General features: G+C 42.9%; 1 protein-coding gene across 6 annotated transcripts in view; it reads left to right on the top strand.

Annotated features, from left to right (window-relative positions):
• The window catches only part of crebbpa (CREB binding protein a), a 38,087-nt gene that overhangs the window by 14,569 nt on the left and 5,725 nt on the right, over positions 1–17,793 (top strand). For 2 of the 6 annotated variants that reach the window (XM_047333693.1, XM_047333696.1), the window contains 24 exons: positions 1,311–1,490; positions 2,208–2,475; positions 4,315–4,428; positions 5,713–5,973; positions 6,301–6,400; positions 6,541–6,678; positions 6,815–6,932; positions 7,061–7,232; positions 7,405–7,467; positions 7,758–7,879; positions 8,529–8,735; positions 8,997–9,299; positions 9,620–9,799; positions 10,432–10,603; positions 11,331–11,449; positions 11,563–11,802; positions 11,966–12,054; positions 13,057–13,137; positions 13,730–13,786; positions 14,530–14,607; positions 14,703–14,770; positions 15,344–15,494; positions 17,122–17,268; positions 17,363–17,476. In XM_047333693.1, coding sequence (XP_047189649.1) covers positions 1,311–1,490; positions 2,208–2,475; positions 4,315–4,428; positions 5,713–5,973; positions 6,301–6,400; positions 6,541–6,678; positions 6,815–6,932; positions 7,061–7,232; positions 7,405–7,467; positions 7,758–7,879; positions 8,529–8,735; positions 8,997–9,299; positions 9,620–9,799; positions 10,432–10,603; positions 11,331–11,449; positions 11,563–11,802; positions 11,966–12,054; positions 13,057–13,137; positions 13,730–13,786; positions 14,530–14,607; positions 14,703–14,770; positions 15,344–15,494; positions 17,122–17,268; positions 17,363–17,476 — 3,542 coding nt within the window. Of the gene's footprint in view, positions 1–507; positions 565–1,310; positions 1,491–2,207; positions 2,476–4,314; positions 4,429–5,712; positions 5,974–6,300; positions 6,401–6,540; positions 6,679–6,814; positions 6,933–7,060; positions 7,233–7,404; positions 7,468–7,757; positions 7,880–8,528; positions 8,736–8,996; positions 9,300–9,619; positions 9,800–10,431; positions 10,604–11,330; positions 11,450–11,562; positions 11,803–11,965; positions 12,055–13,056; positions 13,138–13,729; positions 13,787–14,529; positions 14,608–14,702; positions 14,771–15,343; positions 15,495–17,121; positions 17,269–17,362; positions 17,477–17,793 lie in introns of all 6 variants that reach the window. The other 4 variants (XM_047333692.1, XM_035636521.2, XM_047333694.1 and 1 more) reach the window with 4 other exon arrangements.

The raw sequence follows: 17,793 nt of genomic DNA, 5'->3' as shown, positions 1-17,793 counted from the left end.
AGGCAGCAGTTGAAAAGTCTGGTCTGGCAGCAAAGCGGTGAGATGATAGGTGGCAACTGCCCTGCCTGCTGATGTGTGGAGTGTGTCAGAGAATGAATGGGAACAGTGAAGCTGTGTGTGTGTGTGTGTGTGTGTGTGTGTGTGTGTGTGTGTGTGTGTGTGTGTGTCGTGTGTCGTGTGTGTGTCCCTCCCTCCCTCCCTCCCCGCATCCGCCCGCTCAGCTGTGTTGAAAGGCTGGTCGTCTCAGCTGGCTCTTTTTTATCTGGTCTGTTGGAGCGATGTCAACAGCCTTAGGGGATACGGCTTGGCATGTCGGAGTCTGGTCTCCCAGCAGCCCTGGATGAGAGTAGCAAGTGGATCAGGGTATAAAGCGGGGCATAAACAGGGGTTAAATACTCAATACCTTGACTTCAATACTGGTAATTGAATGATACTTTTTTGATAACAATTTTAAAGAAAACCATTTTAACAAAAATAAAATAACATTAATTGAATACAACCCAACAGGATCTTGAGAATATGACTGCCAAGCTGTGCTTAATCATCTGTCAGAGTGGCTCACAGGTAATTAATGAACACTTTGCCAAAAATTGCAAGTAGGTAATCCCTTGCCTAGTTTTTGCTGTCTTAGAAATGTTTTGACTTAGTTGTCTCTAGTGGGTCCACTTTAAAAATGCTGCTGCTTTCTAGCTGTACAAGAGAGAGGAGGAGGAGAAAGGTTGTAAATGTTTCTTTAGTCGCAGGGTGGAAAAGTCCAACCTGCCAATAGCTGGTGTCATGCCGTGTTGTTATGGTGCCAGAGCATCAGTGGACTGGTTAAGGCCAAACAGCACAGTTAGCCTGGCACAGTTATGTTGGTGCCTGCTCTGGCAGAGGGGTTCTTGTAATGACGAATTGGCAACGAATTTGAAGCAGAACCTTTGTGGGGACGTTGGTGCTGTTTTGACAGATGTTGCTGATTAAGACCACAAGAAAGTCATCATCCATTGTTACATCTGGACTTCTCAAATTTCAGATAGTCACGAGTCTTTGTTTGTGGAAACAGTTTAATTAACTGCATCACATCATTTTCAGACCTCCGGCTAGGCAGAAGTAGTGTGTAAATGACTGGTGGGGACTGGGTTATAATCCCCCAGGTAATCATTCAAGCAGATCAAATCAATTTTTTAACCGTACAAGCACCTTGAACAAGTCGAGTCAAGCCTTTGAAAATTCAGGGTTGTGTAGTTGCTTGTCCTTTCCGTCTGTGAAGCTAATAATAATGCTAAACTGTTCCATTAACATTACTGTCAATTTGCCTGTTTTTCCAGATGGGTCTGGCTAGCAATGGGGGTCCTTTTGGCGCCCAGCCCTACGGTCAGGGTGCCGCAGGGCCGGGCCAGCAACTAAACTCTCAGCAGCAGCTCCAGAACAAGGCTGCTCTTGCCAACAGTCTGCCACCCTTCCCCAGTGAGCTCAAAGGGGCTGCTGTCACAAGCGTTCCAAACATGGTTAGTGCTTGTTACACACAATCTGACATTACAATACAGTTAATAACACAACATTGCTCCCTTTATGCACTGACATGCACATGCACTGAAGTCCAGACTTTTTTCAGATTTTTTTCTGGAGGGGGCTCTATGTGAGAACGCAAATGTTACTCCAGACATTTTCTTGAACCTTTCCGGCCAGCCCCCTTGACAAATTTTGGGAAAATGTCCAAGTGAGCCCATGTGAGAATACAGCAGGAAATACTCTGAAAGATTCATGGGGAGCAAGAGGGCGCTCTACCCAGGTGTCCCACAATTTATTGTATGCATATTCTCTTTATATCTGTGTTTCTGTTTTGATCATATTCTACATTTTAAAACCATACGAGCTTAAGTTTTATTGCCGTTTTATAATTTTCATTCAGTGCTTACAGAACATGTAGAATGTTGTCAATCTTGCTTTGATTGATGTGATTAATTGGATGATGAATCTGCTCCATTAGTCATAAGTCATAAGACCTTACAACTTCATATAATGATAAAGGTGCATAATACATGCAGTTACTAGCACCAAACTTTAAGTTTCTATTGGAGAATCATGTCCCCTGAAGTGACAGAAAATAATTTGCCTAGTTACAACTGATGTTGGCAGCACCAAAAGGCAAAATGAAACGGACACCTTTATTTTAACCCATCACAACTTTGACACATCTGCCCTTTCCTTTGTAACCCATGCAGCAGCTCCAGCAGCAGCCACCGCAGCAGGCGGCGATGCTCCCCCTGGCTGGCAGCGGAGGTGTGGCAGTGCCTTCGGCAGGACCTACAGCTGACCCAGAGAAGCGCAAGCTGATCCAGCAGCAGCTGGTCCTGCTGCTTCACGCTCACAAGTGCCAGCGACGGGAGCAGGCCAATGGGGAGGTGAGGGCCTGCGCCCTGCCTCACTGCCGCACCATGAAGAACGTCCTCAACCACATGACGCACTGCCAGGCCGGCAAGTCCTGCCAGGGTGAGTTGGCATATTTGATATAAATAGACACTTAAATTGATGATTAACAGGTGGGAAAAAGTTTATACAAGGGAACCCCTCTGATCAGAGATTGAGACTTTACTGGTATTAAAAGATCAGGACACCATAAACTCAGTTCTTTGTAAACATTAATCAATGTTCATGTCAGTTTTGACAAAGTCAAATCATTCTGCTTAATTTCATGATCAGCACACGCCCCGATCCAGAGAGAGACACAGATGTCAGCTGGGCTGTTGTCAGAGTCAGACCGCAAATAACATGTAGCCAGCACAAAATTAATGTGACGCTGCAAGTAAACATCTGCCTATATTCGATGGCAATCAAAAAGGTGACAATCGGTCGAAACTGATGTATGGCCGATAAATCGGTGCATCCCTATTACCATACCATATACCATAGTGGTACTAATAAAGGATTCATATCTTCTCCTACTTACGTCTTACTCTTACCGTTGCCATTATTTGCAGTTTGTATATTCTTTGTGCGTTGCTACTTTTATGCCTAGTTTTTCTTTTTGTCATATTAAATGGTAAAATAAGTTTCTCGAAATGAATCAGCTCATTAAAACTCTGCTTTAAAATTCCTTCAATGGCAGTCAACTGGCCCTCTATCATCTCCACATCAGTGAAAAAATTCCTCTGCAGCTAGTCTTATTTAAGTTTGACTTCATGTATTTGCGCTACTCTTGGACTTGAGTGCTGAAGTTACATTTCAAGTCAAACATATTCAGAGGCAAAGGTGTGTGAAGTGTAAAACTGTCTGTGTCTCTGCTCTCGGCATGCCAGCTAATTTCCTCAGAGCCCATGATCTCTGCTTCTCACTGCCACTGAAACAACGATGGCGAAAGTTTTTTTTTCTCTAAGACATAGTTATCTTCCATACGATTTTACGTAGATGGTCTGTTGGCATAATTCCGTTTTCATCTGAAGGAACCCTGGAGTCTGTGGACTGCTTGGTTTGGCTTTGGACCTAAATCTGATGCATTTTTCTTTGCATGCTTAGTCACAGAGAGCCACCAACATGGTAGCACTGCTTTGTTTGAGTTTTTGCCAGTATTACTGGCGTTCTAACAAACAAAATACGATTTAATTGTGTTTATTTCTGCATAGCCCTTGAAGCTTGAAGACCTGTAGCAATTGTATATGGAGCAGTACTTAGACGTCCCAGGCAGCTAGTTAGTTTGATCTTAGCCTGGGTGTGATTTCTTGTCAGAAAACGAGTTGCTAGCACTTTAGACTAGCCACAGATGAAATGAACAACCTCAGTTTGTTCAGTCATGCACTGGAAAATGTGGTATGGGTTCCCTGTCCACTTGGTAAAAGTAACAGTAAATCTTTGAGGGCGAATAAATGTCTTTTCTCTCGATCCTCTCAATTAGTCTCTGTCCATCTGTCTCGCTTCCAATGCCGTTCGCCGTTATATCTTTTCTTCTATTTCTCACTGGTCCATCTGGCCTTTCCTTTTTAATGAAGTTTCTACTGCACAGTTTTGAGTCCTACTCTTGAGTTAAATGCAAAGCTATATTTTGCTTTTGGTATTGTCGTATATAACTTTACCATGAAAGTACTAACAGGGAAAGTAATTCACCATCAGTGCTGGGATTTAGGTACAGTTGAAGATGGATAGAAACCAAATGCCACGTTGGTAATGTGGAAACACTTTGGCTTCAGTAAACATGATAAAGATCATTTCTGGGTTCAATTGAATAAACATGATATGGCTTTCAGGTGATATTGCCCTCACTTTGCCTTGAGCATAAAAACTTTATACCTCGTCATTCATTTTCCGCCCTCGCTCTCTGTCTGCTTTCTTCTGCAGTGGCTCACTGTGCGTCGTCCAGACAGATCATCTCCCACTGGAAAAATTGCACACGACACGATTGTCCCGTCTGCCTGCCGCTAAAGAACGCCAGTGACAAGCGCACACAGCAGCGTAAGTACCAGTAGCAGGCGCTGGCCCACTGTCACTTAAACACTGTCTAGTGGTTCATCTTAAACCACGCACACCAAACACAAGGCTGAATTATCTCCATTGACAGTGTTCAATAAGAAGGACATTTAGACATGGCAACTTCTGGGTTCATTTGAAAAAGGCCTCAATCTTTACCAACGCCATGCCGGTTTTTTTTTTGGTGTACTTAATTGTCCATATTTACAGCTCTAGCTTAAGTGAGAATCAGACCTGCTTGTTGCTTTCCTAAAACCATTCAAATAAGTTTGTTTGAATGATGTTTATGCCAGGCAGTTTATTTCGAGTTTCATGCTCCTCCACAATGACTTGAAGCACTCGATGTGTAAGAGTGTGGTCCTGCTGGGCCTGTAATCTGACACAGGAGGAATAGAAGTGTGATGGCGGGAGAGAGGGTGGTAACGGAGAGTGTGAGCTTGAGTAGTCATTCGCAGCCATTGGCTGCAGTGCCGTTTACCGCCACTCCCCGCTAGAACAGAACTGAGTTTGACACCTCCTGCCTCATACTAAAACTGTTCTTCTTTCTGTTTTGTTTTTTCTCTCCATGAAGCTGTTGTCATGGGCTCACAGTCTGTTTTGTCTTATGTCCTACCATCTTTTTTTTCTTTTTTTTCTGGACCATTTATATTATTTAATTTAAACTTTCTGTCTCATTTTTGTTCTCTCTGTTTTTTTTTATTTACTTCACCACTCTGCTCAGCATCTTTCATTACTTAAAGCATTCCAGTGTTGGTCTGTCCCTATTTGGTTTGCATGAACACATGGGGTTGAAAACATGATGCCGGGGCTTGTGTCTCTCCTGCCAACACAAACAGTGCACAGTTATACTTTGTTCTGCCTCCTCCGATTTTTGTCTAAGAGCTTTTTAGCTCAACTGATGCTGGAACCCAGCAAATATGCTAAAGCTCTGTCCCCTGAAGGGATTTATGCATTTATTCAGTTCGCTGCTTTTCAAAGCATTTAGCCTTACATTAATGTTCTGACTGTATAATGCTGCCATGTTGTTGCCAGAGGTCTAAGTGTTCAAATGCATGTGTATATTGTGTTACCTGTTCTGTTCTACGACTTGGCCGTGTTTTCACCAATCCAGATTATTTTTATATTTGCTGGACTTGGCACACAGCTTCAACATTTTCAAATTGTTTCTGTACTCAAGCCGGGGTAGCTCCAGAGTCAGCAACATGGTCATCACTGCAAGCTGCTAACAGTATAATCAGTGTGAACTGATGAATCTGTCTCGCTCCGCAGCTATGCTGAGCTCTCCCAATGCAGGCCTCCCGAACCCCATGTCTTCAGTTGGTGTGGGCCAGCCCAGTGCTCCCACCATCAATACCTCAACCCCCATAGACCCCAGCTCCATGCAGAGAGCCTACGCGGCACTTGGGTTGCCTTACAGCAGCCAGGCCACTGGGCAGGCCCAGCAGGCAGTGGGGACAGCAGGGGCACCGAACGCACAGGCCCAGCAACAACAACAGCTTTCACAGCAGATGAGACCCATCAATGCACTTGGTAAAGTCAGAGGGGCTGATTTGTTTTGAGATCTGTAAGCCTTCCAACATTGTAAATTTGTGACTTAATGTGTGATGTATTGATGGACTTGAATATGTAGAGAACACCCTAACACAAGGAACCCTCATTGGTTTGAATTTTATAAAATAGAGACATTAAACTGTAAAGTTAAATACTTTCAGTCAGATAGCCATTTTAATTTTAATTTTTGTTGTGTAGGCTCCAATTCATTTACAGACGTTGCAGCCATTTAAAGCTAAAATGTACGTACTGATCTTGATGTTGAAATCAGGGAGTGCTGTGTGTTCACACTGTTCTGTTTTACAGGTAACCAGATGGCTCTCGGAGGTGCGGCAATGGGTGTGACCACTTCAGAACAGACAAACCTGCACACCGACTCCCTTCCCAACACACTCAACACTAACAAGTCAGTCCCTGCCAATAAGAACTGGCTTGCATTTACTGCTTTAATTTTTTCTCTTCATGAATGCTACATTTTATATTTAAACCCTGATGGAAATTGTATGTGGCATCTCACCTTATTGGTTTGTCCTCTTCCACATCCAGTCAGCTGCTGTCAGATGGGTCAGCAGTGGGTTCTATGGGCAACCTACCCACAGCAGCACCTGTCCCTGCCACAGGCACCAGGAAAGCCTGGCATGAGCACGTCACTCAGGACCTGCGCAATCACCTCGTACACAAACTGTAAGTACATATCCATGCTGTATCTAACTGCTGGACATTTCTTGTTCGTCTCCAGACTTGTTAGTTACTCCTGCTGACTTATGCTCCAAGACCAGAAGTAACCATAGAAGTTACAAATTCTGTTCTTCTGTGGCAGAGTACAAGCCATATTCCCTACCCCTGACCCGGCAGCTTTAAAGGACAGACGGATGGAGAACCTGGTGGCCTACGCCAGAAAGGTGGAGGGAGACATGTACGAGTCAGCTAACAGCCGGGTGGGTCAAAGGAATTACTTGAATTGGTTGGTTTGTCAAGGCTACTACAACATAGTAGTAGTGCAGCATATAGCCTCGAAACACACATTTTAATTTTTTATTAACTTTACTATCTCCTTCCACCACAGGATGAGTACTATCACTTTCTGGCTGAGAAAATCTATAAAATCCAAAAGGAACTGGAGGAGAAGAGACGCTCAAGGCTACAGAAGCAAATCATCAACCAGGCACCATTGGCCGCTCAGGGGACCCAGCAGCCTGTCCTCGCCCAGCCCAATGCCTTGGGCCCAAGGCCACAGAGTAAGTATAATTATTCTAACAGATTTTCAGGTCAAATCTCAAATAATATTTGATTCGAAGTTTACCTGTTATCCAGCTAGTTTTGAGCAACTCTCCAATACATTTTCTACTTTAAACTTGTGTTAAGATTTTATCTTTTGGTTCATGTACATATATATTTTTTGTTCTATAGATGGACCTGTGCCTCTGCCAAACATGCCAAATCAGATCATGAATCGCATGCAGGTTTCACAAGGTATGTCTTGCATGTTGAACATTTTAATTTCAGACAGATTTCATTGGGAGGGTCAAACAAAGCAAGTGGCTGTCAGAGAGAAAGTGGTGCAGGAGACAAGAAAGAAGTTATTGAAAACAAGGATGAAACCATAAAGAGAGAAGAGATAGAACAGAAAAGATAATTTAAACAAAAATGTACTGTCTAATAGAACTAAATTAGAAATGTATAAACCTTCACTACTATTTTAGCACTGTGAAGTACTTATGTGTGTGCCCATTATTTAACATTGTGGTCCTCTCTTTGTCCAGGAATGAACCAGTTCAACCACATGGCACTGCCCAATGCCCAGATATCCCAGGCAACGATGGGAGCCCGGGCCGCTTCACCCATGAACCATCCACAGCAAATGAACATGAGCTCTGTCCCAGCGGTGAGGAGGGAAGGGGGCACAAGGACACTCAGATCACAGCGCACGCACGCACACACACACACACACACACACACACACACACACACACACACACACACACACACACACACACACACACACACACACACACACACACACACACACACACACACAAGGTACCTATTAAAAATGTGGTTGACTGAAGTTTTAAGATGGATGAGTCACTGCAGCAGGTAGACAAATAACAAAAAAGGCAAAATGCCAGCTGTTAGCAGAAACAGGTGACCTGAAAAGGAAAGAGCAGACTACTGCTTAATTGGATTCTTCCATTGTGTTGCTGCACAGCATTACGTTTATGTTTTTAGTGTGAAATAATGTGCCCTGTTATTACATGTCTTGTTAAAGAACAGGACTACAGTGAATACTCATTCAGAGAGAGAGTTATTTAAATATCAACCTAATCTTATCGAAAATAATTCCGTAAAATTTCGGTTAAGGTCGACAGTTTGATATAGCCTGTGACCTCACCATTTTTTACCTCCGCAAAGGAGGTTATGTGAGTGGTTTGTTTTTTTCCGTTTGTTAGCAGGATTATCCAGACTGAGCGTTTCTTGTTAAGAGATTTTGAGTCAAAGTTGCAAGAAGGTAACTTTGTTTTCCTGCCTTGTAGATGGGCTTGTCTCCCTCCAGGATGCCCCAGGCCCAGGGCATGATGGCTGGAAACGGGGGCGGCAACATAGTTGGCCAGACGGCCAGCCAGGGACAGTTTCTGGCTCAGACCCAGTTCCCTCCAGGATCTGCTGCAGTCACTGCAACAGGCGCCATGAACGTCACCGTGGGCCCTGGTATGGGTCAGGCACAGGCTGCTGTCACCCAGGTGAGACGAGGGACCTAGTTGGATTTGTGATGCTTTTGTCTGTATTTGTTAATGCTTTCTCTTTTAGCTGCTGAGGGACTAAAATCAAACTACTTAATACACACTAATTGCTCTTAAATTGTTTTTGTACCAATCACAAGATGCCCTCTAAACCCCAAATTGTGTGTGGTGGTGTTTGTCTGTTTGACCTTGTGACTGTTTGTTTGTCTGCTTCCGGTGTGTTTGTCTGTCTGCCTGCACTTTGTGTGTCCTTCTCTCCAGCAGCAGCAGCAGAACGCTAACCTTCCCATGAATGCACTTGGCCCCTCGCTGGGCCCTCAGCTAGCCTCCTCCCAAACCCCCTTGCACTCCACGCCTCCACCTGCTGCCTCCTCCGCCTCCACGGCTGGGGGGGGCACTAACCCGCCGCATCCCCAACCCCCCAGCCGCAGCTCCACCCCCACCCTCCCTGGCCCTGCCCTAGCCCAGGGTTCCACCCCGCCCTGCCCCACCCAGCCCCAACCCCAGGCGGAACTCCCCACTGCAGCACAGACGCAGCCCCCGCCTCAGCCCCCCACTACGCCGGTGAGACTGAGACCCTCCGCATGCCCTCCACTCTGAACCCCTCCCCCTCCCCTGCCAACTCCCATCCCTCTGACTGCCATGTATCAATCCGACCCATCAACATCCACCTCTCTGTCTTATAACTTCATCTTCGCTGTTTGTAGCATCCATCCCAATGGGAATGTAACATCTTTCAATTTAAGGCAGCAATGAGATCAATACAGGAGTTGTTCATCTGTGTCATAGCTTCAGTCCTTCACACAAAAAAGCAGTGAAGCTCTTGCAAATGCCTAATTTATCTTTTCTCTCTCTGCCCCTGTCTGTCCCCTCCTGTGTTTTAGCTGTCTCAGTCAGGAGCTAGTCTGGATAACCGGGTGCCCACGCCAGCCTCAGCCGCCAGCGGTGACCTGCACTCGCAGCATGTTGGAGCAGACCTACCTGTCCAGGAGATCAAAGCAGAGACACACCACGAGCAACAGGAGTTTGAGGCCGCTGGCGGCAAAACTGAGACCAAGATGGAGGTGGGTCAGGCTGTATGGTCAAATACAAAAATTGGTATTTTATAATAAGCATCTGGATGCTCCAAACAAAAGTCGTTGGTGGTTAAACAGCATGTGAAACCCCTCCGATGTCTGAACTGGAAATTTGATAAGCACTCCAAACCCAAATGGACAAGCCAGTGATATCTTTCATAGTCACTATAACAAAAAATGTATTTAACTTGTGTATGTTTAACCTAATTTTGTATGAAACATCAATGTATTTGATCATTAATTCTTACACAATTTGACAATTTGGTGTCTCCCCCTGTGAATTAATTTGAATAAATGTAACATGTTGTAGATCTCAAGGCATTCGTGTTGTTAATTTTAAACATACTCGTGACTTCCGTTGATAACAATGAGCTAATTTCTCCTTGGCAGCCATCAATTCCAAACAGTTGAATAAATAAATAGACTTGTTTATTGAGCAGCAAACAATGTTTTCGTGTGAGGTCATTTCAGCAGTAGGACAAGAAGAGACACACAATCGCACAATCGTGAAAAACTGAAGGCATGAATGTTTGGGAGACGAGTTCTATAAGTCATTTTGATCCCCTTTGAGTGTTATGGTATAAATGAGTATAATGAGTCATTTGCCCATTTGTCTGTAGACCGAGGATGACTCTGCATCAACGTTGGTGAAGAAGGAAGAGCCAGAGGTAAAGCCTGAGCCGATGGCGGTGGAAGAGAAAAAGGCGGAAATTAAGACGGAACCCAAAGAAGAGGAAGAGGGTGGAGCCAACAGCACAACCTCCTCATCACCCTCTCAGTCACGGAGGAAAAGTGAGTGTGAAGCCAAGAGATGAACAAAACCTGTGTAGAGTCTGATGATTGATTCAAAACAAGCTCCACTCAGTCAACAGAGAGGGTTTTTGTCATTTTCGGTAATGTTCATACACCCACGCTGTGCCAACTGTGAAACCAACTGTGAAACCAACTGTGAAACCAACTGTCATGACTTATATTTATTTACCAAATTAGAAGTTGGTGTACATACTTAGCTCATTAGCTTTAACTGCTGAAGCAGTAGCTCTGCTATCTACCAGAATATCTGCAGTAGCACCATTAACCTTATCTGGCATCACCGGATTCTCAGTCTAGCAAGCCGAAATGTTGCTGTTGTGTCAGTACAACTTATTATTATAATATTATTTGCATGGTGCCGACTACAGTGTCCACACTCTTGAACCTCCTTTGAGCTTGTCAGGATTTAACACAAATAGTGAACATGCGATGCAACAGCTTTTATAATATTCTGGACAATCATGATATCCACTTGAAGGACACCTGACACTATATATATATATATATATATATATATATATATGTGTGTTACACTCAATTGCTGAAGACAAGATAGAGAAGTGGCACAATGTATTACTGTAGGCCTCCCTTCTGTTTGTTGTTTAGTTTAGTTTTTTTGCTTCCCTTCATATTTAATTTTTTGGAAACAATTCACTATATCTTTAGTCTCTAACACTTCCTTGTTCTTTCATTGTTATTTTTTCAGTCTTTAAGCCCGAGGAGTTGCGTCAGGCTCTGATGCCGACTTTGGAGTCGCTCTACCGTCAGGACCCTGAGTCGCTTCCCTTCCGACAGCCAGTTGACCCAATGCTTCTTGGTATCCCGGTAGGTAGCACACGTCACCTAAAGCTTTCTCTTTAGTGGGAGCACATAATTCAGCTGCACTATTTTAGCCCTTTGGTCTGTAACACATAAATATGTATCTGTCCTCTCTCTAGGATTACTTTGACATTGTTAAGAACCCGATAGATCTGTCCACAATAAAGCGCAAACTGGACACGGGTCAATACCAAGAGCCATGGCAATACGTCGACGATGTTTGGTTGATGTTCAACAACGCCTGGCTCTACAACCGCAAGACATCCCGTGTTTACAAGTACTGCTCCAAGCTGGCGGAGGTGTTTGAGTCAGAGATTGACCCTGTCATGCAGGGGCTGGGCTATTGCTGCGGGAGGAAGGTGAGAAGGGGCTATTCCTATGAGACTACAGCAGAGCTGAAGATTTAGTAAACAGAGTTGGAAAGAGTGTAAAAGCATTGATTCATTTTTTTCTGAATGATTTTCTGACACATTATTGTCTGAAATGTTTTAACCACCTTTGTCGTGTTGTTTGTATTGGCAGTATGAGTTCTCTCCTCAAACTCTCTGTTGCTATGGCAAGCAGCTCTGCACCATACCTACTGGAGGAACATACTACAGTTACCAGAACAGGTACTGTGCGTTTGTCTGGCGTCAGTCAGTCAGTGTATATCTTTGGAATTATGGTTGGCTGGGAACTCAACCGTGTTGAGTATAAGATAATATTGCACTAGGTGTAATTTTAATCTCACTGAGTCATCTCATACACACCACACATTTACATGTTTTGATGGGCTATAAATGCAGCCATCTGAACTGTATTACCCCTCCTGTGTTAACCCTCCAGCCAGTGATCTGTTCCCCTGTAGCTCTAGAGGGACCACTATGATCTAGGCAATACTGTCACCCTGACAGCTACAGATTAAATGGCTCTGCCTCTGTCCTGGCATGACATCAGATGACTTAATGGGTTTCTCTCACAACAACACTTATTTACAGCCAGGTACCAGCATAGCATCCCAGTCTCATAATGGGAAACTCTGTAGACCCTAACCCAACAGAGCACCATAGACTGAATAGAGCATTGTTCATCCTTCATTGTTTTTCTCTCGGTATCTATCAAGGGGCTGAGTTAATTCAGTGTTACCGCCCCCCTCTCTTATACAACGGATGAAAATATAACACTTTTGGTGAAGGCCACAAACAGCATCGCCCATCATTGCCTTTCCTCTCAGTTGAAGGCCAGAGTGTAATGGTTTACAACACATTCCATTGCACCCCCTGCTGTATGAACTGAGTCACTGCAGCCATTTTTTTCCAACACTTTGACTGGGCACTCTGAGAGCGGGGCAGCGCCGCAGCAGTGAAACAGCAAAGCCTGACATACAGCATGACGCTCCTGCAGAGCAGTCCATTTACACCCGCAATGGGAGCTCAGGGATTCCCCGCTCGCTATCACAAAACATAAAAGACAAGTGTGGTTTTGTGCACAGTTGTGTTGGACACACGCTAACAAGAAGCCAAGCAATAGGCATTTCAATTCAGGGAAAAATCGCACAAGGATCGGCATGACACTGTTGCTCCGCTGTGTTTATAGTTTTGTATGTGCTGAATGTTCAATGTGTGATCCTACAGGTACCACTTCTGTGAGAAGTGCTTTAATGAGATACAGGGGGAGAGCGTGACGTTAGGAGATGATCCTGCACAGCCGCAAACGTAAGTAACTGACTATTGTATCCATTATTGAAAAAATAACTCAAGTTGACAGGTAGGATTAGAAACATTGTGAGAGGAGACAGCAACCTTTTTTATTATTTCTGGAACTTATCAAATTATTTTTGATAGCAAAGTAAAAGGTCCTTCTAACACATCAGTACCAGGCCAGATGCAGGACAGCAACCATGAATTTATCAAAGTCAAAGAACATGTTTCCTCATGTTTCCTCAAGTATTTTACAACTTAAGCAAGCAAACAAACTTTGCTGTAATGATTTATTTGCTTCTATTGAGAATTTCACCAGGTTTTTGAAAACTTGCTTGCGTGATGTTAATTTGTGTAAAATTTAATTATAGATCTGCCAATGCACATGTTTCATTAACAGTGTGTTGGTGGTTTTGAGATGTATGCATTATTAAAACTGCACTGAACAATAGTCCTCATTCCCACATGTTGACCTTTAAGGCAATTTTTTGTTGCCCTGTATTTAACTCATTACCATGACTTGGCTGGCAATGAGAAACACTCAGAGCTGAGCACTTGAAGCACATATTTCTTATTCGCTCTCCCCTTCTTTTCCCTCACACTTCAGGATGATATCAAAAGACCAGTTTGAACGGAAGAAGAACGACGTTCTTGACCCTGAACCGTAAGTAAACACAAATGCCACGCCCTATAATGAGAGAGACCGCCATTGAGAGGAAACGCTTCCTATCTAGAAGTTAGTTTAATTTGTGTTTAATAATCATTTTACTTATTTTTCCATTTCTCACATTTGTTTTCTTGATCACTTCTTAAAAAGTTATTTTCTGCCTCCCACATCTGGCTTTGTTTTGGTGCACAGTCTGCATATTTTCTCTCTGGAGCTTTTTGATCAATCACATCGGTTTTCGGTGAAGCCCCAGGGCAACTCCACTGCGCCGCCTTCTGGGTGGAACGTGAAACTCTTTGTCCAATGAGAGTTTTTTCATCAGAGTTCCTTGACATGCACTTATCGCCTTTCTCGTCGTGACTTATTGTTTAATCAGTTGCAGGATATTGTGACATAACCTCCCACAAAGGCACACTTGCATTGGTTGGCTTGCAAGTGTGTAACGACTGGAGGAACAATGACGAGAATGGAGATATTTGTGTTGCTTGTTGTTTCAGCAGCTAAGATATCAATATTCATACAAATGATGGCGTCAGAAACGACATGGGCGGTTTTTGAGCGCTAAACGATGTGCATCGGTGCTTTATATGCATGAACATCCTCAGTTATCCATTTCAGAGCATTGACCTGCATACTGTACTGGGATTTTATTAAGTACTACTAGAGTGAGCCCTTTGAACATTAAGTCAAAGCTCTATGTGGAAATGTCAAATCTCTCATATGTGTCTGTTGTTCTTTAGGTTTGTTGAATGTAAAGATTGCGGACGGAAAATGCACCAGATATGCGCCCTACACTACGAAACAATTTGGCCATCTGGGTGAGATGTTTAACTCTGCTTCTCCTCGAAATTATTTTTGTAACATATTTCATCTGTTAATTTTAAGTCTTATGTATCTGTCTTTCTCTTTCTAGGTTCATTTGTGATAACTGTTTGAAGAAGAGTGGAAAAACACGGAAGGAAAACAAGTTCTCTGCAAAAAGTTAGTGCTCATTTTTTTTTCTTCATTAGGGCCTTTTTTCCTCACAGTCTCAAACCCAAACATATTCAGTTTACTATAACACATGTAGTTGAGCACTGCAGCATCATCCTCATGTTTGGTATTAAAAAGAAACCAAATACTTTCTGATTGTTTTTCAGCTTAACAACAAAATGATTAATCGATTAATTGTTGCTGCTATAATATTGATGTTGAATCAGCGTTCCCTGTAATGTTCGGTGCAGTGTTCAAAATGTCGACAGATTATTACACTTGTCTCACAAACACTTGATAATATAAACCACCTCCATCTGCACATGCGCTGCAGTCACAGATTTGCTGTTCTTGTTGTTGGCCTTGTGGTTATACTGGTATTTGGTATTTGTAGCTCTTGACATCATACCAGATTTTTAGCTCTTAATGTCTCAAGTAAACCATCAATAGTGTTGCAATCCTTTTCTAGTGCTTTTCTTGTTTTTCTTAACTCAAAGGCCACTGCACGTTGTTTGAGAAACGTTAAAACCATGTAAAGTTTTAAAAAATATTTCTCCTGAACTGTTTTTTTGTTTACCGTAGGGCTGCAGTCGACTCGATTGGGAATGTACATAGAGGACCGTGTGAATAAATACTTGAAGAGACAGAACCACCCAGAGGCTGGAGAGGTTTTTGTGCGAGTGGTGGCAAGCTCCGATAAAACGGTGGAGGTTAAACCAGGCATGAAAGCCAGGTGAGAGCATCACTGACCACAGAAAGACAATGGGGGACGAGCTGCAACTTAATTCATTAATCAATTAGTAATCAAAGTGAAAATTCTCTGATTTCAGCTTCTTAATTGTGCTGCACCTCTATGACAGTACATTAAATGTCTCTGGTGTGTGGACAAAGAGAACCATCATCTCAAGGTTTTGGGAAACACAATCGACATTTTTCAACAATTTGTGACATTTTATGGACCAAACAATTAATCAATTAATCGAGAAGATAATCGTTGGTTGCAGCCCTAGATGGGGGTGACTATGTTTGAACTGAAATGTGATGGAATAGGCAAATTTATAATTCTCCGTAATGTTTTCTTTTGTGTATTGAACATTTTTATTACCTTATCGTTTATATCACTTGATTAATATTCATAAAGGAGGCGAGCATGAGGGAGGCATTGATGTTTTAGACAACCGTATACTTGTCTCATCCTCTTTGATTTGTAGATGCACCAGCACAGCTTGTATTTTCCCAGATCTGTTTTTTTATTGTCCCTGCCACAAAAAGCCGAATACCGTATATAAAAGCCTTTATACCACTTACAGTCATAGTGGAACCTGGGAGTTTGACAAGACGGAGGATACACCCTCCCTGAGTAACTCAAGAGATGTTCACCGTTTCCTCGAACAAGATTAAAGTCCCGTCCTCACAGGGATGACATCTTCATCCGAAAACCTCTTATCTTCAGGTGGACGGATTTAAGACTTGGCTTTCTTTTTATTGACTCAAGTTCTCTTGACCTGAATAGTCCCATTATGCTCTCGAGTGTCTCTAAAACCAGTGAGACACACGCAAACGTCTCAAGACAGTTTTTCAAGTCACAATTAAATGGGGGAAGGAGCTTTGGAAATTGTTATTATAAAACTTTAATGTGCTGCATTATGCACCTGTTAAATATTTGATCTTAACATGTTCTTCTGTAGTTGTGGCATTGTAAAACCAGGCCACGAGCCCTCTGCTTCACTACGTAATTAAACAGCTAACACAGTGGAATATCTGCGTTTATGTTCAAATTTGTCTTAAAACAGGGTCAGATCTTCATCTGAGCAACAATTATGAAGAAACATAATAACAAACACTAATATAATAATTCACAGATCATTTTATTGTTTATATTGAATACATCATTCAAAGATTCACCGGAGAAAGTATGTGAATCCCTCTGATACCGAGCGAATTGGAGTAAGGTAAAAAGTCAGTGAAACCAGATTGGAGGTGTGGGATAGAACCCATTTGACTAATGGAAACTCTATTCCTAACAAGCATCTGCCGATGTGAACAGTGCCTTACAAAAACAGAGGTGTGGGAATACTTGTGGTGAAGACCAAATAAAGCAAGTATAAGAAAAAAGACAGAATTTCAGGAACTATTCTCCCTTGTGTAGATAATGAGATCCTGCCTGTCGTAGCCACTGACTTGGCCATAACTCATGAATGCAAATACACTTTTTAAACTTTTTAGAATACTATAAAATCCCATCAAAGTCTTCTTGTAAACTGCATTAGTCTGGACAGGCGTGGTTTAAACTGCAACTTGACTTGTTGGTGGAGGGATAGAACTGTGAGGTGGTAACTGTAGTTTCCTTTTTGCAACAGGTTTGTGGACACGAGTGAGATGCCCGAGACCTTTCCCTACAGAACCAAAGCACTTTTCGCCTTTGAGGAGATTGACGGTGTAGACGTTTGCTTCTTTGGCATGCACGTACAGGAGTATGGCTCTGAGTGCTCATTGCCCAACACTAGGTATATACATCTTATTATTACATGTAGAATATGATAATAGAGAAATGGCATTTCAGCTTGGTATTGACCGTGTTCTCCCTCTCTACCTCTGCAGACGGGTCTACATATCATACCTTGACAGTATTCATTTCTTCAGACCTCGGATTCTACGAACAGCAGTGTACCACGAGATCCTCATCGGCTATCTTGAATATGTCAAGAAACTCGGGTAGGCCTCTCACCCTTCTATTCTGCTTCACACCTCAAACGCCTACGAACATGGAGAGTAGTCTCTGGGAAAGAACTGTCCTGACGTTAGAATGTGTATTCTTCAGCAAGGTCATGTTGCCCTTTGCCCTGGATTTGCTGAGATAGTCTTAGATGCTATGGAGCATTATTTGGAGAGCTAAATACACCCGCAGAGACTGAGAAGGCAAGTTTTTTGGGACATCATGTATCTGACCACTTGTTGATCTGTGTACAAACCAGAAATCCCCTCAATATTGAGCTCCAGTAATAAATGCTTCTGTTTAAGACATCTTCAGT

This window comes from Scophthalmus maximus, chromosome 8 (assembly GCF_022379125.1).
Source record: "Scophthalmus maximus strain ysfricsl-2021 chromosome 8, ASM2237912v1, whole genome shotgun sequence".
Lineage (NCBI taxonomy): Eukaryota > Metazoa > Chordata > Actinopteri > Pleuronectiformes > Scophthalmidae > Scophthalmus > Scophthalmus maximus.
This window is presented reverse-complemented; position numbering and strand designations above follow the sequence as displayed.